This window comes from Acromyrmex echinatior, chromosome 19 (assembly GCF_024713525.1).
Source record: "Acromyrmex echinatior isolate Ae372 chromosome 19, ASM2471352v2, whole genome shotgun sequence".
NCBI classification, from domain to species: domain Eukaryota; kingdom Metazoa; phylum Arthropoda; class Insecta; order Hymenoptera; family Formicidae; genus Acromyrmex; species Acromyrmex echinatior.
This window is the reverse complement of record NC_141870.1, coordinates 410305-433987: the sequence shown is the minus strand read 5'-3', so window position 1 is coordinate 433987 and position 23683 is coordinate 410305. Positions and strand designations below refer to the sequence as shown.

General features: G+C 29.5%; 1 protein-coding gene across 2 annotated transcripts in view; it reads left to right on the top strand.

The window, feature by feature from the left end:
* The window catches only part of Shab (Shaker cognate b), a 61110-nt gene that overhangs the window by 24222 nt on the left and 13205 nt on the right, over positions 1–23683 (top strand). The window contains exons 5-6 of one of the 2 annotated variants that reach the window (XM_011058176.2): positions 459–760; positions 16637–16720. In XM_011058176.2, the coding sequence (XP_011056478.1) occupies positions 459–760; positions 16637–16720 (386 nt within the window). The remainder of the gene's footprint in view (positions 1–458; positions 761–16636; positions 16721–23683) is intronic. The other variant, XM_011058177.2, reaches the window with a different exon arrangement.

Here is a 23683-nt window from a genome sequence, read left to right as displayed (position 1 = left end):
GGATTTGTAGAAAAAGATAATTAAGAGACAGATATTTGATAGTATAATTTTTTAGTCGTATGTAAACATTATATTTAAGGACAAATAAATACAGAGAAAGAGAGAAAGGTGTGTGGCTATATATGCTCCTTTGATTCTATTTGTATTAATTAAGGAATCCTGATAATTCCTAGAAGTTATGCCAAAATGTAATAATATAATGGCAACTGATCCATTTTAAAATATAATGCGTAAATTTTACGAAGTATCTTGTAAATATTTTTTATTAAACACAATTTATAATGTGCTTGATAATTTTTATTATGTAGTTTATTACATGTAGTTCATAAAATGTTTAATTCATATAATATTTAAGTAGGTAATAATATACATTTAAATAACAGTATTCAATTGTTAATTTCTTCAGCAATATATTTTTCTATTCTGGAGAATAATGCAGATTTTGAACTTATTTCAAGGTCATAACATGTCTGGAGTGGATGGTAACAGTACGGAGGGGGAATCTGCATGCGGTCGTGGACCTGCTCAAACTGGGCCCGGTTGTTATCGCAATTATGAACATTATAGTCTATCGCGGCATCGGCGCAGTACATCTAATGCTTGTTTCCCGAATTTATCTAATGACCTGCCTACTACGCCTAACAGCCCAAACCGTCGGCTCCTCGATTTTGTCCAGAATGTACCGAGTTCCCAAAACGATGATTTCTATCAGGAGAAATTGCCGGCACAGCACGTTAACCAGGGAAATATGACTTCTAGCGTAAGTTCAAATATTTAATATATATTCACATACTACATACACATATTAGCATGTACAGATATAGATATATATATATATAATTCAAGTATTGGTCCATGCGTCCATGATTTATAACTTGAAAGGTAATATTACTTACCAGGAAACATAATCAAATGTTCCCTTCAATTTTAATAAATTTTGGATATGAAAATATAGACAAAAATAAGAGATACGTCATACATCATTTTTTATACATGTTGAATACGTTATTATATAAGGAGGTGAAAATCTCTTTTTAAGAATTTGATTTTTTTTCAAAGGGAATATCGCCGAAACTATGAGAGATAAAAAAAATATTTTGAATAAAAGTTGAATGGTTTCAAGAATACTTAATGATTATAATAAAAGATTGCTTTAATCTTTATTTTTTTTAACACTAGCATTCTCACTCATAATATTCGAAACCTTTTTAATTTTTTCGTGATAACGCTTAAAAGTATTTTACATAAATAACGAGAATTCATATAATCATATTCCTAAAAATTATTTTTAAAATATGTACGAAACGCCTTTATATATATGCGCACTCTATGTATTCGTCTTATATTGTGGTCTATGCGAAATAGCGTTGAAGGCAAATACAATACAGTGCAGCAGATATAGAATTAAGAGTTTTTTAATAATAATATTAATGATAATAAAAATAATAATAACAATAATAATGATAGCGACTTTATTAAACTGCTAAAAGCAATTAAATATTTTTAGTGATATATAAAAGAATGTATTTTGTCAAAACAAAGTATAAATAAAGAAATTCTTGTTTTTATAAAATATTGTTTATTTAATTTTGACTGTAGAGCAGCTAATTGTAATGTTTTCGAAATTGCAATGTTTTCGAACATACCTTATTTATCGCGATTATATATTCGTGTTGTTTAATTATCATAATGCAAGAAATAAATTTGTTGACGTATCTTAATCAAATTTCTTATAAAATAAATAAATGTAAAGGCAATAAAGAATTTTTTCTTTCTTTCTGTCTCTCTCTTCTTCTCTACTTTAATAATTATTATATTAGAAATAGACCTATAAATAAAATCCCTAAAAAAATCTTTTTCAAAAAAAGAAAAAATATATGCCACGTGCATAAAAAGATATCAAATATTACCCGGCCTACATCCGGTGTATTTTAGCGGACTATCTTAAAGATAGAATCCAGAGATATGGCACGAATGAGGGCATAACCAAGGATACAATATCACTGATGAGGTCCCACAGAGACCTGTTCTTCGTCCTTTGCTATGGAATATCATGTAGGATGACATTCTCAGTCTTCCCATATCTGAGGAAGCGAAAGATAATTCGATATACAGATGATGTGGCGGTGCTCTGTTGCGAAATATCTTGGAAAAAATTGTACGAGCCCCCCATGAAACGGTGACGATCATCCAGAGGTGGCTGTCAACTGTTGGACTCCAGCTGGCAGCGCACAAGATGGAAGCAGTCGTAATTACAAGAAGGAAAAAGAAAGAAACGATAACACTCACTCTTGTTAACCATAGAATTGAATCAAATCCTGTGTGAGATACCTGGGAGTTAAGATTGATGCAAGGCTATCCTTTGGGGAGCACCTTGACTATATCAGCAGCAAGGCTGCTAAAGCAAACGCGATTCTTATGCGCATTATGCTCAATGTAAGAAGACCTAGGTCAATTAAAGACGATTGTAGTTACATCAATAACGATGTATGGAGCATCTATCTCAACTGATTCTATGAAGGTATCATCTCACAGGAAGAGGATACAGTCTGTCCAGCGACTGTATGCGCTGCGAGTGTCTAGTACGTATCACACTGCGTCACATTTAACAGCTTTGGTCATTGCAGGATGGTGTCTTTTGACCTTATAGCGGAAGAGAAACGGAAGCTACATCGCGTGAAAGACAAGGACTAACAAAAAACTGTAGAAGAAGAAATGCTCAACTTATGGCAACTTACTTCTCAGCGAAAGTGGACAACAATTTAAACATTGCGGTAGAACTCTTGAAGGATCTTCATCGAAAAGATCAAGAAAGGAGAAAGCGATCAATCCTAAGGGCATCAAGTAAGAATAGGAGATGAAGGAGGATAACGATAAATGAGAATCTAACAGTACTACTCTACAGCTGTACTACTCCATGTAATGCTTAATTTGTTTCGTGGATGGTGAATGACGTATAGGGAGGTGTTTTTAGTGAGTTTACAAGAGTCTCATACTACTATGGAGCACGAGCTACATGTTTTTTTTTTTTATGAAGATTCAAGTCATTCTCATAAAAAACACGATTTCAACGATTAATGTGATACGTGTGGGCTCTCTTTTGCGCGGATGTGCGTTAAATGTGGTCTCATAAACATATTTAACATGAAAATATAGTGCTCTAATCCCTATTTAATCTGATAGTTATTTACAAATTTCTGGAAAATGACTTAACAAATAAAATAGAGATGTGATACTATATTAATATATTAATATATGTATACATAAATTTGAATATAAATATATATAATTTAATATAATTTGAATAATTGATTATTGAATATTATAAAGATAAGTTAACAAAGGAAATGATATTAAAATAATCGTTTAAAAATACAGTTCTATATAAACGAACATTTTTCATTAAGCAAAAATAAAAGAATACCAACATTTGTTGCATGACTAAGGAAAACTGCTAAAAATCTTACCAGTATTTTTTTTATAATATAAAATACAAGCTTTTTAAAATAATCAATTAATTAAAAATATATCAATTTATAAACATTCGGCTTTTTAGCCAAGGAGGCTGATCACGAGACGTCTTTAGAGATGGTATAACTTTCAACAACCCTTGTCAAGGCTTGCCTACAATCTCTGCTTAAGTAAGAAATCTACTTCGACTTGAGAAGCAGTCGATCCCCTTCGAGGCTTTTGCGTCCACTAACAGGGCAATCAGTTCAGCAAATACCAGGAAATGGAACAGAACTAGCTAGCGGTTCAGAGAAAAGTCTTTTCCTAGACTCGATTCTTTTCCAGATGATCTCACAGATATCTTGCCAGCGGTTCTCTTCGTAAAGATTCTCTCTACAGAACCCGACTCAACGGACAGCTTACCAGAGGTTTGGAGAGATTTTTTCTCTCTTTACACTATCGGCTTCTTTATCCTAGCAGACGTTGAGCAACTTCCGTCAGTGGTCCCGAGTCACTCGCAATCCGGTAATTCGCCAGAAGTCCGGGGAATCTCTTTCCCAAGACCCGGCTTCTCCTTACGGACATCGAATAAATCATATCAATGGTCTCAAGATATTCGACGTCAAGCTAGAGAGATTAGAAGAATCTTATTCTCTCCTAAACCCAACTTCTCCGTTGATAGAAGTGAACCATCATATTGATTAACAACTCAAGATCAACCCGCAATAATTATCACCAATGAATGCGATTATCAGACTACCCTTGGCCTTGGAGATTACTTCTAAGATAGAGATACGCGGACCTTAATGCACACGATCACCGTGCATCTTTTTGACAAGAGAATCCAATACTACATACCCGATATCACGACTCTGAAGAAGATCGCATAGTGTAAGGCGTCGGTTCGACCGATACCTAACAGTCGTTTCTAACAATACCTAATAGTCAACATCTATCGCTGCCAGATTCTTTTCAGAATCCGGCAAATTATCTCTCATTGATCTCTCTCTGCTCGCCTAACGAAATATCCGTTCTTATTAGGACGATTGTTTGCACGGATAATTGGGAAGTAACTCGCATAAATTAATTATCTCACGCGTATGCATTTCTTAAGATAGCATGTATAAACAATAATAAACAGTTTATTAGGTATAAATATTATAATGTAAATACAAATAAATAAGAAATAACGCCTATAATGGTCGCTAACGGTAGCGAAGCTGAAGATGTAATATTTTTCGCAATTACAGATTTCCAATACATTAAGATCTCTTTAAAACGATGCCAATTAAGTATCAAATTATTAAATTGCTTGCCAATTTAATTTATAATTATATTATATAGTAGTCAGTTGCGTTTCTAAGTTCGAAAAATCAATTCGGCGCAATTAAAAAAAACTACAAATGTAGTATATAAATTTACATGGAATTATTTAAATCACTTAAGATCCAGCTTTGATCGTTATGGCGTTATTTTTTACTTATTGTATATTTACATTGTTCGATATTAATAAATCATTTATTATTGTTATACACGCTCTGAAAAGTACGTGTGTTCCTACTATCGGTTGTTGCGAAAAATATTACTAAGGCCTCGATGGTCTAAAAGTTTAAGCTAATATTACATTCGTTTTCCCGTTTTTTATCGTACAATAAGCTTTTCAAGCTTGTTGATTGCAGGATAAAGAATTTCTCGGATCTTTTTGTCCTGTAACTAATCAACACGTTGAAAAATTTGTTGTACAACAGATCAGCCTTAAGACGCTTGCATGGAATACTAGAAATCTGGATTCGATTCCTGGCCGAAGTAAAACTTTTCGCAATTCGCAATAAATTGATTTATGAATTTTCAGTACATTAAGATCTCTTTAAATAATGCCAATTAAGCATCAAATTATAAAATTGCTTATCAATTTAATTTGTGATCTTAGAATTAAATTTAATCATTTAATTCTGTGATGTCTTTCTATGAAAATTTATATACATACGTTATATGTGTGTGATATTATATAGTAATGTATAGTGATGTATCGGTAACACGTAAATCGTTTGTATGCAATTCCTACTGAATCAGTAAAATAACAATTCCGTTCGGTTTTCACTTTAAGATCCCCTTAAGAGCTTGAAAATTCTACCAATTTAATTTTATTTGCAGTAAAACTTATCTAACATGTTATATATTGTAGTCAAAATACACTACATTAGTTTTTTGCAACTTTAATTATAATATTTCTTAAAATTGTGCCGTGATAGAGCAATTTAGTAAACAGAATCATATTTAGTGCCCAAAAAGTTACGATTATTTTCGTTCTTAGAAAAAATTTTCATTTTTTATTAAACAGTATGATTTGTTGATTATTATTCCGTCTATAATGTAATATATGCAAACAAAGTCATAAACAATCATTTTATAAGCAACGGGATCTTCTCCTACATTAAGAATCACGTAATCGGTACGCGTAATATTAGTGAATTACATTTCTGTCACAATAAATCAATTTCAATCGAGAATCATCTGATGACGACTGTCTCTCTCACGCACTTGGTGTCGCTATGTTACAGGCAATGTCCGACAGCACGCGTTGACCAGCATCGTTGAACGAAGCTACCGAGAGATACATTCGTCACACATTTACTCGTTCACACGCAAATTTGCTACTGCTCTAACATGTCGGACTTTGTCAAGTCCTACTATCAACTCGTCCAATCAGCAATGTGACGATTCTCTTCGCTAAGTGTACACTCCTTCCTTCCTTCCGGATACGAACAGTTTCTGCTTTTCTCAACGGAAAGAACACACATGTCGGATCGTTCATGAGATGAAACGGGAAAATTAATAAACTTTAATGTAAACGCGCAAGTTGTGTCAACACTGATCGACGATTCGAATCGAAAATTCATGAATTCATGATCATAGAAGATTAGATATACACTAGGAATCGTTCTCATTTGCAATGTAAATTAAGTCACATAAGGTGAGGTTTATATTTAGATTTCTATAATCTAAATACCGCGAATTTCTAGTTTATATTGCACTTGTATTCGACTTTCACGTTTGTTAGAAATAGATCAAATTTATAAATATTTATACACAATGATTTTTCCATAAGAGTTGTTAAAAGAAAGTTATTTGCATTAATGGTGTCTGTGATCCGTTTGTATTGAACTGTTAAATTTTTCTAATATTTAATAAGTCTTTTTTACTTCACAATTGTATAGCTAATTGGTTCATGCTCAAAAGCAATAAAAAGAATCAATAAGCTGCATATTTTGCAAAATATTTATATAGCTACGGATATCCCTATTAATGAATCCTATGTAATACAGTATTTTTTTATAGCTTATCTAAATGATTAGTTACTTTGTCATAATTTTTTAAAATACATTTCTACTAAATTTAAAAAAAACTTCTAAGAAAAATTTATTTAATAATATCCATAATAAATAAATGATTAGACAACATTTAAACATTTAAATCGGTCGTTAAATGTGTCATTTTTCTATTAACGTTCAGCAATATTTCATATATTTAAGAGCAAAAATCTTTAAAATCTTTAGAACATTTTTTAACATTTCTTAATATTTGAAACACATATAATTTATTATGATGTTTGCTTGAAAGTTCTCAGATATTTTTTATGTATACTTATGCTATTATAAATAACAGTAAACTATGTAAAAAATTTTATCCTATTCTTGAAATATCATTATATAGATTATTATTTATAATAATGGACATATCTCGTTAATCTATGTTGTCAAGGTTATAACCCTGATCTTCAGAAGGTTTTTTTTTTAGTCCGCGAGGAGAGAAGGAAAGAAAAGAAGAAGAGGGAAAGGAATGGAACCTTTCATAAAATATAAAATATATGTGTGTCCGAAAGGTCTTTCCTCCGCAAACACAAACCTAATTTATTTTTAGATTAAATTTAACTTTTTGTATAGAAAATTGGAAATCTATGTGGAACCGCATTTTGCACGGGAAGTTGTAAATCCATGAATGCGTCGAATGAGTCTAACTTCATCAAAATCGAAGATGAGTTCAACTATAAATAATTTAAAAGTTAAAAGTACCTATACACATTTATATTTGTAAACTTTATTTTTTAATAACTTTTTAATAATAAATAACGAGTAACGGCTAAAACTTTCTGAAGATCATTTATGTTGTCATGATTTTGACAACATATATCAAGATCGAGCTAATCGGTGAAATGTTCGTTATTGTAAATAACTATCATTCTATATAGTGATCAACATTTATTACTATTCTGTTTTTTAGTATCAATCGAAACATATACATAATCCGTATAAAATAAAATGTTATAAAATTAATAAACTAAATTGACTTATTATTTAATAAACTAAATTGAATAATTTTTTTTTATGCAGAGCATATTTTGCGTATGAATTCATGATGTATGAATGGCTGTATTTAACAGAGAAAACTAATCAGTGAGTGTTCAGTGATTCTTTAATATGATTGGTTCCTACACTTAAATCTATATTAAAGAATTACTGAGTGCTCATTGATTTTCTCTGCTGAACGCAGCTAATTTCAAAATGTGTTCTTACGCATATACATTTTTGATTAATCAGTGAGAATTAATATCAGATATTATTACTATTTTGCTGCGATGATTTTAATCGGCATCTCATCATTATCCTTTATTTAGTTATTTTTGAATACCTTTACTCAAATATAGCTATGGTCTGATTCACGCTCACAACGCTTAAAAATCATTTTATCTCTGTTATTTGTCAAATGTTAAAGAAAAATAACACTCATGTTATGAATTGTACTGCGGCCTATGTGTGATCTAAATTTTGCGTAGGAACTACATTAGATTTCAATGCTCATCTTTTTGACAATATAATCGAAATAATAGTAAATATATCTATTTGAATATATATATGTATATTCCTTTTAGACTTCTAATATATCAAAAATCATTTCTCTGCTCTAAATGTGTAAAATCTATTTTAAAAGGCAATTACTATTTAAAAAAATACGAAAAAAATGATATTTCGATTACTTCAAAGTACACATTGAGAGAAAAATATAAATTTTTATGAATATTTGTTTGAATAGTGTTATTGAATATTTGCTAAATGTAAACATATATTTTTTTGATACAAGAATCATTAATTAAACTATTATTTTTTTATTTAGCAAATTATTTATTTTTCGTTCGTAAATGTTATATTTGTTAAAACAATTATTAAAATTTACAGTATTTTTCCTTCAGTTCATCTTTCTTCTCAAACTGACAAAATTATTTAGAACTCTTTTGAGCATGACCAACTAGCTAAAATCATACCAGTTATATTTACGAATGATAGAAAAGTTGCGAAAAGCAAAGAATAAAATATGTTATCCATCTTTAATAATCTAGGTATCGTTACTGAAAAACATAAAACGTTGAAAATAATTAAAAACTAAAATATATATACGTTTTTTGAATTTTGAGCTCTTCATGATTGCGCCATCGCATTATTTTATATATCTCTACTATCTATTATTGTTTTACATCGAATGACTAATCTTTTCGTCATAAATGAAACATTGATGTGATGATAAAATATCGATAGATTAAATATAAAAACAGTTTATATTTATGACAAAATAAAGGAGAGAAAGAGAGAGAGAAAGAGAGAGAGAGAGAGAGAGAGAGAGAGAGAGAGAGAGAGAGAGAGAGAGAGAATCAACATTTGTTTGGCGCTCTGGGATATAATCCCTTCAAACGTATAACAAAACGATACATAATATTAATTAGATGCAAGAGAAGAAAAATATAAGTAAACGAAAAAAAATTGTGTTGAAATGCGTGCGTGCGTGCGTGCGTGCGTGCGTGCGTGTGTGTGTGTGGTGTGTGTGTGTGTGTGTGTGTGTGTGTGTGTGTGTCCGCGTGCTTGTGCGTATGAAAGTATGATTTTATGTCTCCGAGAATATGTATAATTATTATAGATTGAAATAATATGCTCGCGTTGATGACAGCGAATAAAAATAGCAGAGCCGACAAAGATGACAAAGAGAAATTTACTTTTAACATTAAGGGAATCCTAAAGTCGTCTATTTTACTGATTCGGTTTTCAAATAAGTATTTTTTTTCTAATTATCTTTACATAGATTTAAAAATCCTTATCCACGATTAAAGTATAATATATTTTAAGCCGGTTGACTTTAAGGCAAAAACGAAAAAGTGGAAAAATTACAGTTTTGTTATCCGTAATAATAATATTATATAATCATTATATAATTATCATAATATTTGTTTGACATACAAGTACCATATTTTATAAAACAATCTTGATTTGGATTAGAGATCACATGAACAATGTTGAGTTCTTAAAATTAGGCTTAGGCCGGTCAACTTATATTCAGAGATGAATACATTTGAGATAGATGCATTTAAAACAATACAAGATGCAAAATGTCCATTTTGTATTTTATATTCAAAATTTTTTTAGAAACTATTTTACATTTTCATTTAAATGGTATTACTTATTTTCTATTTGAAATACATTTATTGGTTGGTACTAATAGTTCCTAGAAGATTAGCCCGATCGTATAACGTTGCACGCGATGCGCGATATCTAACAAGTATACAGCTTTTCTAAACAATTTATACGCTAATTGAATCACCTATCGCGCCATAATTGTTATGGGCTTTCTACAATATGCTATTACCTAAGTTTTAGATTTTAAATCATATGAAATTAACCAACAGCCGAATGTGAGAAGAATAAGTATTAGGTAATGACTTATTGTAGAAAGCACATCAGGGCTATAAGAATAAGCTCTGTATTAATTGTTGTGTGGTGTTAGCCTTAGACTTTTTTTAAAAACGACTGCCATCTGGCATTGTTGATCTTCGACTACCATGTCCAGATTATAGAAGGTAGAGGCACAATACTTTCAATGTTAGAATTTTATCCAGCAATAAAAAAATTTTTCTTAAATACAATAACATGTGCTTTCCAAACTCAGCTCCAGTAGAATGGTTTTTTTTTTCGTATAGCGAGTTAATTATAAGATGTTACAGAAGGAAAATGACGGATTCTCTCTTTGAAAAATTTGTTCTTTTAAAAGCATTAGATTGCATTGCTAGATAAACCTTTTTTGTAAAAGTTTATATTATATTATATAAAAATTTATAATGATAAATAAAAAATATTGAGTAAGAAACAAAAATTTAAATACGAAATAAACATTCAAAAATACATAATATAAGAATAAGATAAACAAATCATTAAAAAATTTAAAAAATCATTTTATTTTAAAATTATTTTCATTTAAAAAACTCATCTATACTACATACTACAATATCAATATTATACGTATATACACATACACATAAATTTTCGTAAAAAGGTATAGTATAGAATCAAATGTTTAAATATAATTCTAAGATCTAAGAATTCCACATTGTTCGTATAATCTATTATCTGGTCAACCGATTTGGATTACATTAATGTTTATACTTTAATTGTAGAAAAATGATGTCCTGAAAAATAATCGCATTCACAGTCCGTGTAACGGACTTAAATAACTTTAAGCTTCCTTTAAGAAGATCCTACAATCGCCTATTTTATAGACTAAACGCAAAAATTTGTGTCGCAATATCTTTTTTTCTTTTTTTACAGATTTGAAAATTCTTTTCCAAAATCAAGGCATACGCATTAATACGTATCTGTGAGTGTTTGCTAATTAATAAAATTATCTAGATAATCTAGATGAGATAGCTTCATCTTATTTTTACTTAAATATATTATCTTCATTTGTATCTTAGATAAAAAAATTTATTTTTTTCAAATTATTTAGATAATTAGATCTTTATCATCGATAATTTGAAAAATATAATTATATAAAAGTATTATCAAAACAAAACTAATATTTTTTTGATAACGTTTTTTGATAACACTTTTTTATTTAAAATGCGGATAAAGATAATATATTCTAATAAAAATAAAATAAAACCATTTTATGTTTGTAACATGTCGAGTTATAATTGTCGAATACAAATTACGTTTATAACTATCGAGCTATTAGCACTGTTTTCTGCCATCTCAGCTCGTAATTTAAACCAGACAGTTCGATGTATACTAATTACTGTAAAATTCGTTCAACTTTTATTCATATAAAGAAATTTTATGCATAATAAATTGACAATCATCTTGACCAACGTTTTTTTTCCAATGTTTAACTAATGAATTAACGACTTCGATTAAATGTATTTGTAAGATTTGCTAATAATTTATGTGAGATAATTATATATTGAGAAGGACCTAAAACAAGATTTAAAACGTTTCGTTAAATAAATATGAATTTTTATAGATGTTAATAATTTGTATTGGGTCTGAGAGGCTTTTTTATTGTACTGATATATTTACTTGAGCCTGAATTTGTATCATTTGTATAAGATGAAGCCATTTCATTTAGACTATCTAGATAATTTCATATAGATACACTGGTCTGTGAGGTGGCATTTTTGTATCGAGAATGGAAAAAATAATTTTGAAATTGAGATTTCTTTTATCATTTGTAGTCCAATATAATATTTAGAGCTTTTAGTCCAATATGATGTTAATCAACATCGTGATAACGTTTGATATATATGAGTGTTTGCAATCTGTACGAAATTGTACTTCACAGACTAGTAGTTTATATGTACAAACAACGTCGAGTTTTTAGAACTACTATTAGGATACTTAGTACCTAATTTGATACGAAAATGCGTTATGAAAATTTATGCATATGTGTGCGTGCGCTATTGATGTATTATAATAATATGTATTGATGTGTCAATGACATGTAAATTGTCAAGAAAAAAATGGCACTCTGTTTACATTTTATATAATAATTTGGTTAATAATCAACATTTAAATTTAAAACATAGCAATTACGTTCGTCAAAGTATTGTTCAGTCAATGTAGACTCAAACATTTATTATTTACGACACATTTATTACTTAAGACTATTTATAAAAATGTAGCGAAACTGCATAACTCGAAGAGAAATAGGGGTGGTAGGATGGTCTTTTACAAAAATAAATTTAAAAAATTAGTTTTATTAAAAAAATTTTGTTTAAAAGACAGTATTTGGTTACAAACTAAAAAAAAATAAAATATTGCAGAATATATGCAAATGTGTATATACGTACACATAACTTCTTCTGCATATTGATTGCGTACAAGAAGACGGCAAGAATTGTAAACTGCCGAATGAGATGAACCATAGCTCTTTTGAAAGAGGAGGTTAAGTGTACTAACAATATAAAAGGGTTTCGAAAGGGCTTTGTTCTGAGAAAAAATTGCAGTTAAAGTTGAGTGTTCGATCAGTTGTAGAATAGGTATTAGAACTATGCGTCGGTAATAAGAAAGCGGCGCGATGTAGTTGCGGACTGAGACACAAAGTTATTATACATATACCTAATATATATTTTTTCTTATCCGTTCGACGAAAGTTGGAATCCCGGCAGGTTAAATTTTTTTAAAAGTAATAATTATATTTTATGCCGTAATTCAATTTTCTTGTTTTATTTTAAGTAAAAATACTAATAACTGTGCATTTTATTTGTTACATATAATAATAAATAATAAGGTTTCTTGAAATTTTAATTATTTATTATAAACTTTGGACATTGCCATGCAATTTTGTGGCTGAAAACCTATGTAAAGTATTTAAGACATAAAGAGGACATATACCACAAACATTTTATAAACGACTTATTTTTACAGAGATACTAAAAGAGCCATGTACTGTTTACTGGCTATAATACCATCTTTTCCTTATGAGATCTGTTTTTATTCCTGCATTAGATTATACTGGAATTCTCTTTCTCATTTTCATCATACATTAAACATATATCTCACTTTAAGTACTAAAAGTTTAAGTACTAAAAATACATTAGTTTAGCCACAGAAAATATACGTATGTAAGGGGCTACCCTTAAAGGGATCCTAAAATCGTCTGTTTTATTGACTGAATGCATTTAATATTTGTGATGCATTTTTAAATTAAAGTATATACATTAATACGTGTCTGGGAGATAGAGTTTATGCCGAGAACGGAAACAATTTTTGAAATTGAAATTTTTACCATTTCTCAATCAAATATGGCATTTTGAGCTGTCAAGTTATGATTAACATTTGTTTGATATAAAAGCTTTGTAATCTGTATTTACGAAATTATCGTCCACAGAGTAGTAATTTACATGAATAGACATTAAATTTTTAAGTTAGTTCCCCATGCGGTATAACTTGCGTGAGCGTAACTTGCATCAGCCAATCAAATTGTATCAAATTGTCTCTACTACACGTTATAATAGTTGAAACAATTTAATTAACTGACGCAAGTTACACTTATGCTGCACAGAGAACCAGCTTTAAAATTAGACTTAGATATCTAATTCGATATAAAAATGCGTTAAGTGCGAAAATTTGTATATTTGTGCATATGATATTCGCGTAGTAATATATAAGAATGTGATGTTCATAACCATTCAGTCTTCTGTAGTTTGGATTTTTTTAAGCAAATAATTGCTTTTGAAAGTATCCAATAAACGAGAATGGATTAAAATGGATTAAAATTTTAATCCATTTGAATCATCCGAATGCGTATTTTGGTAGTACTTATGTCCATTTTTATTATTATTTTTTTTTTAGATTCAATTGAATGGAAAAACTTTTTCTAGTTTCAATTAGATTGAAAAATTACATTTCCTATTCAGAATTTTGAATTGAGCAGTATTCACGATGCATTTAAAAAATCTGAAATCTTTTTTGGATCGAAAGGCATAGAAATGTACTTTATGCGATTCCTAAAAATAAGTTAATAAAAACGCATTGGGAATGAAAAGAATTCATTTTAACATTCACAAATACATCGAGATAATTTAAAATTCAGTTCGACATATGTGTCAAGATAGTTCATCATTGAGCTCTATTGAAAAAAATCATGTCATGTCGAAAAATCGTTACATAACGAAATCATGTAATTAAGACAAGTAATAGATTGTTTCAAATTAGTATGTAAGTTTTTAAAATCATATAATTTGAAAAATCACATGATATTAGAAATAATTTCATCCATCACTCTTCAAATTACATGATTTATGAAATCAAATAAAAAAATAAAAAAAAAATCATTAATTGTGGAATAATTTGTTACGAGATTTATTTGTCTTAATTATATGGTTTCATTATGCAATTTTGTGACATGTTTTTTTTTAGTAGGGCGAGCTGTGGTATCACGAGTGAAGAGAGCAAGAATGAGAAGGAGAGAGGGGAAGAAAAAGAAATAAAAGGAGAGTTATGTTTTTCAAGATAAATTGCTAAAAATGGGAAATAAAAAATCTATATTAAATTTTGAAAATTATAAATATAATTTAAAATATTAAAATTATATTTTGTTCTTTTCAACTCTTTTCATTTTTTGTTTTACTTTAATTTACTAAATTAAAACTATAGTAGCAATAATGGTGATTCCAAGAATAAGTCTAAGAAAAAATAAAGAATACAAGATAGTTAATTAAAAAAGATCCGCGAATCGTATGTCTTGTGTCAAGAGACAGTCCACGCGTTCATTGTTGCTAAGAGCATAATAAAATGTTTGAAGGTGGGCACAACAATATTTATATGTCATTTTTACGTAGCCGTAATACCGTTGATGTTACTCGTAGCTCTTTTAAGGAGATTTTCTAGTGTGACGGGTATGAAAAAAATTGATGTTTTTATGTATATTTCTGTAGTTAAAAATCGTAAAAATGTATGCTTAAAACGTTAAGACAGAATTTATCAAATCGAGTCGCACATATGAGATATAAGCCCAACCATGTTATTGGGTCATTTAAAAAGTATCCGCGGTTTTTTCATTCAAAAATTGAACAAAAAACCGCGAATACTTTTTAAATGACCTAATACATTTCTACGTATGCTATACCTTGCATATAGAATAATGCAGGCGTATTTCATCTGACTACGTAATAATTAATCGTTATTCGATTTGACACACTTAATGTGTTCAGGATTCAATCGTGTGATATTCGATCGCTCAATGCTCTGTGTTCAATTATATATATTCTGTAACCAAACTCTATATCTAATCAATTTTAAGAGTCATCACACACAAAATGACTTCAGCTGAACAATCATAATATAAGGCTGCTGGATCAGTGAGCATCTTGCGTAAATCAACATGGAGTCTTTATCCTCTGAACATGTCTAATAAAAAAATCCAATTGCGAGCGGTGTTCAATTTATTACGCTCCAAATTAAAGCCTAAGCACAAAAATGACTGTAACTGAATCATAGTTATAGGTTGACCTACGACATCTCACGTTTCACGACTCAGTTACAGATATACTTGTGCTGAAGCCCTTAGGTGTCACCCGGTAATACTAATATTGGCGACACATTAGAAATATTGATAAAAGTTATGAAAATGTATTGATAACATTAAGTTAAGAACTTGGTAAAAAAGATCGTAGCTCAATTTATAAGAACGCATTATAAAGAGAAATTTTCAAGCTTTCAAATAATTTAAAGAAAAGTTATAAAAACTTTCTTTTTCGATGTGCGTGATCTTAATATTGAAGTTTTTCTATTAATTTTTTGCAATTGACTTGAAACTAATGCTGTCTAGATATAAATAATCGTCGAAAAGAAAGTTTAACAACATTTGAAAACTGACACTTGTTTATTTTATATAAATTTTATTCGTAATTGTTTATAATTATATTTTGTTTGGTCGAAATATTCAAGAGAGATAGTACATTTCTCTGAAATACGTTCAAAAGAATTAACAAAGTGGTAGGTACATATTCACATAAGTCATTCAGTATTACAAATACACACGAGAAGTACATCCGATTATGATCGTGGATAGATCTCAGTCTCGTGATATGAAAATTCTGATCTTCTAACTCCAATCACTCGCGTCCAATTATTCGCGTTTTTATAACGATATTAAGTTATTGATATTTTTGCTCGTTTTTGAATCGATCGAATTGTATCATCAGCACTTTAGTTGAAAGAATCATGAAAGAGAAAAAGAAGATAGAGACATACATTAAAAGAAGAGAAGAGGCTATAAAACATTTCGATCGTTTCTGAAGCGAAAGCTGTGTATTTATTTATGAAAATTAAATCAGGAAATATATATATGTGTGTGTGACCTTTTGTAGGATGAAGAGAAAAAAGACAGCAGAAAATTCGAGAAAATTGATGAATTACCTAGTGAATTCGAGTGTTGCTTTTGTACTACGAAGGTATTTACGACCACTAACGTTTTCCTTCTGGCGGCACTACATACACCAATGGGCTGTTAATGAGTCCATAGTACCAACATGTGGTTATTAAAACTTAAATTAATTACATTTAACGTATGCATCTTCTCACTCTGCATTTCTCTGTCATCCGGACATAAATTTTTTGTCCGGCTCTTCGAACAAAATGTGAACTTTTTCATCTTCTCTTTACTTCTTGAAATATTTCGAAATCAAGATATATGTATATCGTTCTATACGCCTTCTATACGATGTTCACACTACTTATATAGTCCACTGGGTGTATGCACTGCCTCTCCTACCATTTCTTTTAACGAAGCATAACATTTTCGTTAATAGAACACGGTTCACTTAAAAGCTTTAGTAAAGCACCCGTAATTCGTTTTTCCTTCTTTCTTTACTTAAAGGTGTCATTACATCGGAGCATCAAGCGTTGAGCATTTGCACAGAAATTCATTGATGCATGATTTTGAATCTCCTGATTCCTGTTTCTTAATGCACAATGAATAAATTAAGAGTGATTAGTTCTAATATACACTACATTTAACATATAATACTAAAAAAAACCCTGAACACTTCTTAAAAAAATGGCATCCCGAAATTGGCTGAAATTTTGACGTAGGTTTCGACTCACTAATCAAAAGTCTCAATGGTCAGCAGGCCGAATAAAAGTTTTGGAGTTACAAGGGCTCAAATATCCAAAATTGATCTCCATCGTCAGATAGTATGACACGATAGGCACTTGTGATTTAATTTTCAAACGAAAGATTGAATTTTTGAACTCGATGCTTAATGTTCCCATGTAAAGGCTTCTTAAGAATTAATTCTTTTAGATCAAAGCATTGTGTCTTTCTATCCACGAAACAATTACGCCATGTGTCAAAATTAAACAATATATTTTCTTTTGATATTTATCAGAAAGTTAAATATATTTTAAAAACGTAGAGACACCTACATTTATCTATCTGCAGGGTAATTAAAATAAGATGATAAATTTCAGGGTCGAACATTCTACATCAAACATGACAAAAAGTTCATTTGAACATATTTCCGCAAACTCATTGTTACTGTGAGATACAGCTCAAAATGTTTGTTAGGGGAAAAAAGTAATATCTATTATTATTTAATATTATTTATTTTCAATTTTTAATTATAATTATAATATATGTTTGAAGTATTTCCCATTTAATTCGATACATGTTTGAACACGTCAGATCATGGACTCTTTCAGAAATCCTGGGGAAATTGCACGTCAAGTATAAAAAATGCATTGGTGTAGCATATCTTTATTGGCAATTGAAAGTTCATAAGCTAAGAACTTTAAGTGTCTTCACAGACTAAACTTTTAGATCGAGGGTTATGGAGGCAATGGAACTGGAGGCAAACATTTTGAACTATATCTCAGTAATAGTGAATTTGCGGACATACGTTCACATGAATGTTTTTCTATGTTTTGATGTAGGGATAATAAATTTATTACCTTACTTTAGTTACATCCTGTATATGCATACATGCATGTACGAATTCTTTTCTTTCTACACATATAAGCTTGTAAATACACGCAATATATATGAGATGTGGCTATTAAAATAACAGGATGGTGGTATGAAAAAGTACTTTATTTTAAAAATCTAACAATTTAATTATAATCCCTTTCAATATACTCCCTACCTATGTTAAAATTGATTCCAAATTAATTCGTTGCTCGATTTTTAAGCTCGACATGGTTTCGGAAAGAGATCCAACATTTATGATGATCAGTCCGTTATATTAATAACTACACCTCGTATACATGCGCGCATGCATGCATGCATGCACACATACACTCGCATACATTCAATACAAAAACACATTCACATACATTCACATATTGGATCATATATATTTTTCTTAAAAAAGGTTAAAAATTGGAGGAAGATATCTATTATCAAAATTGTAGAATACAAATAAGATAATATAGAATATAATCAGTTAGTAGTAATGTTTAAAATATATTAAAAAAACATTAAAAATAAACATATATTGAATATTTTATTTGTTAAATATTTTAAATATCCGAATTAAAGCTTCCGATATCTTTGGAATATTTTAGAGACATTTAGTGTTACAAAACATTTATTTTAAAAATTGAATCAAAATTGAATTTTTAAAACATTAGGCAAATTCAAGCAGATAATCTACTCATCATGTAATTCAATGTGATTAAAGTTGTTATCTTTGGATCCAATCAATTATATTTTATTTTCTGTCTCTATTCATACAGCACATAAATGTTGAAGCAACATTTCAGAAACGTTGAATTGCAATATTATAAAACGTAAATTAAAAGATATTATAGACACTTAATGTCTGTTGAACTGCACAAGATACTCAGGAACATTGATTCAATATTTATTTAATTTCATATAATTTCCAGGAATAGTACACATCTGATTTAACTTTTACAAAAAAATTTAACGAAACTATCAAAATAAACTTTATTTTCATTTCGAAACCAAGGGTTGCCTTCAAGAAATAATTTCGTTAAAATATGGATGAAGAATCTCACAATGCATCTTTTATTTTATTCTGGATGTTCTTTTATTTACGAGAAATACAGATTCCACTAAGATCATCTGGTGGCGGTGCTGCATACTGCTCCTGGGTGAGTAACTTTAGTGAAAAGTTTAGTTTTAATAATTGCAAATTGAAGTTAATTTGTTAGAAATTTATGTTTGTTAAAATATTAGTATATTACAATTATTATTATTAAAAAATATTAATAAATTAAGTTTCTAATATAGCATTAAAAACAAGTTTTATTTAAAAAATTAGAATAGTATATATTCATTAGGAGAGACTAAGGCAAAGCGGGATAGCGGGGTAAATCGGTATATCATCATTTTCTAGCCTGCTTGTTGCGATATCTCATAGTGATTAAATGAATTATGCTTTGTGTCTCGAAGAACATGTCGTAGGCAATAGATTTTCTCTAAATTCTTGGCATGATAACGTACAACGTGATATTGCGTAGTATCAGTTTCCAATATCCGCTTTGTATTTTTGTGAAGGTAAGTCTTAGTGACAATGCAATCCCTATTAGTATTAGTACCGTGTTTATAGCCCGATAAATAAATTTTATGGCTCATTTTTTAGCTGTCTACCGTATGATTTTACAATCATCTAGGTAGTGTGCGGCTCGAATGAGACCCTTTTACATCTTACGATTATTTGCGAGCCACTAACTGTAAGAATTTTTATTATCGGTTTAAAGTGTAATCCGAAATTTATAGATTTAGCTTATATGCAACGATGTATATCCAAGATTGTTAGAGAAAATGAATTTTAGAACCCCTTGACTTTTCTATAACTCCCTGGGTTTTCCATATAAAAATGAAAAATATTTTATTAGTACTTATTTTTAGTATGATTTTATCAGTATGATTGTTGTTAGTTTGATTTATTACAATTTCTATAAGGAGAGATGACAACCTATTTGTTGTACAATTTCTATGAGGAAAGATGACTATCTGTAGATCGAAGAAGAGATTATAGTTTGATATTTCAGATTTATTGATGTGAATTTAATTTTGCTTTTTCTTTCTTCTAGGTTCATATTTAATATTTTAATTATATTTCAAGAATGTCATCAATTCATAGATTTGCATTGTTTGATAACTTTATGACTAATGTGATAAATCACATCATGTGATAATGTCAGAGATTCTCTGTAATTGTGTCAATTTGTTTATACTGAGGAGGCTCTAGGATCGAAATGTTTCAAAGAATAAATTTCATTATTAATCAAACTGAGAAGTTTAATTATACTATTTTTCTATGCTCTTCAATCGGTGGCTCGCAAAGGCATTTTACTTATTATTTATCTTAAATGTATGTCGCGTCGTACATTTCTTGATTTCATCTTGTATATTTCTATTTCATATGATTTTAATTTCATAATATGAGTTTAATATAACAGTTGTGCTTGTAATCGCTCATTACAAGCATCGATATATGATATAAATGCACTCTAAACATTTTTGCGCATTCCGTAAAACATTCGTAAAAAAATATTGCAGCTTCATTGTCCACGAGTGTATACGCATTGTATTTTTATGTAAATAAAATCTTAAACCTTAATGGATTGTAATGAAATCTTAATGAAATATTGCTGAAAGTGCATGATCAATTGATATAGATTTCAATACGAAATTCAGTAATATTTCATTATAATTCATTACAATTTCAATAATATTTTATCATTGTTCGTTTCAATTTCAGTAATATTTCATTATTCATTACAATTCAGGAAAAAATTTCCATCAGGATTAGTTTGTCATAGGGAGTGTCTCGGATCATCGTGTGAAATAGTCAACACAAACGAGACAATATTCTTCGAAATAGGTATTACAATAATATCTAGATGGACGTGCTTGAATCTGCCGGATAGTGCGGAACTTGCCCAATAATGCTGAAACATTGCGAATTACTTTGGGTTATTGGCAGAGTCCGCAATAACTATCCCAAATGCGACAATCTGTTTTCATAAACGTCCAGACATAACGCTGTGCCATAAGCTTATTACTTTTGCTCTATATATAAAGACCATAGCACAGACTGTTGTACACATAAGTGCATAAGAGAATTAACTAATCAGAATCTTTCCTTTCCTTTCATTTCATGAAAAAAAGGAACCGATTGATTCTCTTATGCATTATACGTTATGCGTTATGCAAATGTGCTGTGGCCATAAATCAGATTATGAACCGATTCAAAGGCAATCTGTCGAAAAAGGTCAAGAACGAATGCGATTTCTGTTGCTGTGTCGTAGTATATGGTCACTCTCATCCTCGGAACTTTCATTTTTTTTTTCAACTTTAGTCAGAACTCACGAGATAGATATTTATTGCATGAGTTCCTTGCCATCCTTCTATTCTGCTAGTGCAGCATAATCCATAGGCGACTAAAGTTTCTCCACCCCTGACTACATGTCAGCCACAACATTATTTCTTACCACATGTCGGATGTCTATCGTGAAATTGCTGCTTTCTTTTTTTTTTATATATTGTGTGCATACACGTCTCTGCTTTGCATTTAATGATATATTTACTTTATATCTCTGTAATAATTTTTATACCAAAAATAAATTTTATAAAGATTATATCAAAAATAAAAAAATAACAAGATGATCTTAAAGCACGCACTTGAAAACTTAATTCAGTCCGTGAAAAATGCATATTCTTCGACAAGTGATTCAAGAGTACGCAGGGATATGAAAAAAATATCGCTTATATATTTATAAGCTTATCATTTATATTTTATTGAATATAATTTTTTATAAATATCTAAAGTATTTTTTTACTTGCATAATTCATGCAAGTAAGTTTTTGACTGACGCCACGTTCGATTCCAATAATCAATGGATCTAGACCTAACAGCTTTGGCACTAGATCCAATTTTCACTAGATTTAGGTTTTAATACAAATACAAATTGTTAGAAAATCTGTAAGATATCATCGTTATCATCATCTGTAGATGATGACACATGTCTAAGAGTACGCATTTTTATCTTTTAGTACAATTAATCTTCTGTAAAAATAAATATTTATATTAAATTAATATTTGAAAAATTTTTAATTCAAACTATAAGGTATAGCTTAAGCAGCATTTTATTGCTTAAATTCGGATTCGTATATAAGTTGTACAGTATGACAGAGAAAGTGTGTATTCTTGAACGGTCTTACCCCAGATAACAGAAAAGTCTAAAATCGAGACGTTTTTTAAGAGGTCTTTAGACGTCTTTATGACATATTTAAAAAATGTCTTTGAAATATCTTTTACGACGTTTTTAAGACGTTTTATGTTTCGTTTTCGGACATGTATGTCATCTGGGATTCTATCTCTTGTATTCAATCGAATGTGATAACATAATAGCACTTCAAAAAGAAAATCTTAATAGCAACAAAATGGTTTTTCTTAAGTAGATATGGACAACCGTATTGCAGATTTGGCGCATATTCCATGCATGCGAAAGCAATCAGGCGAGTACAGTAGATAATGACAATGCCGATAGAAATTATTTTTTATCTATGTAGAAGCAAGAGCAGAGAGAGAGAAAGGGAGAGATAGGAAGAGAAAGATAGAGGGAGAGGGAGAGAGAACAAAAGAGGGAGATAACGCACAACATTCTGTGGCTTTCTTATTCATTATAAAATCACATTGCAAATGAGTGCGATAAGATAAGCGCATTTTTTGATATAGACCAACTCTTAATTCTGAAAGACTATAATTGTGAATCTGCGATTTGTCATTTTTTTCTGTATGTATATACAGTGAGAGCAAAAAGTATTCGTACAAGAAAATTTTTTATAAAAAAGTCTTATTTGTAAAAAATAAACATTAATTAGTAATTTTGTACAATGAATATATTTTGTTTTAACATAAAAAACGAGCTTCGCATGTATTTCTGATTTTAGAAGCTAAATTTCTCAATTGTACGAATACTTTTTAAACATTCAAACAATAGAATTTTTAATTTTCGCTTATTTTTCAGATGATATATTTTCTATAATTAATACACATCTTTTTGGTATATATATATATAATTTTAAGAAACATATAATCTATTTTATTTTTTATGAATAAATTATTAATTAACCAGCAAGAAATGATCGTCAATTAAACGTCGAATCGACGTCGAATTGGTGTTGAAATTAACGTATCGATTGATTCGACATCAACTCGATGACTCATTTCTCGCTGGATAATATTTATTTTTTTTAAATAAAGTTTTTTTTAAAAATATTTTCTCTGTACGAATACTTTTTGCACTCACTGTATATACAGGATGTAAAATTGTGATTCAAAATATTATATCAAGAAAGTTTTCGAAAAATGAAAGTAAAAAAGTTATTTGAATTTTTTTATTTTAAGCAGTAATTTTTGAGATAATGGAGTCAAATTTAA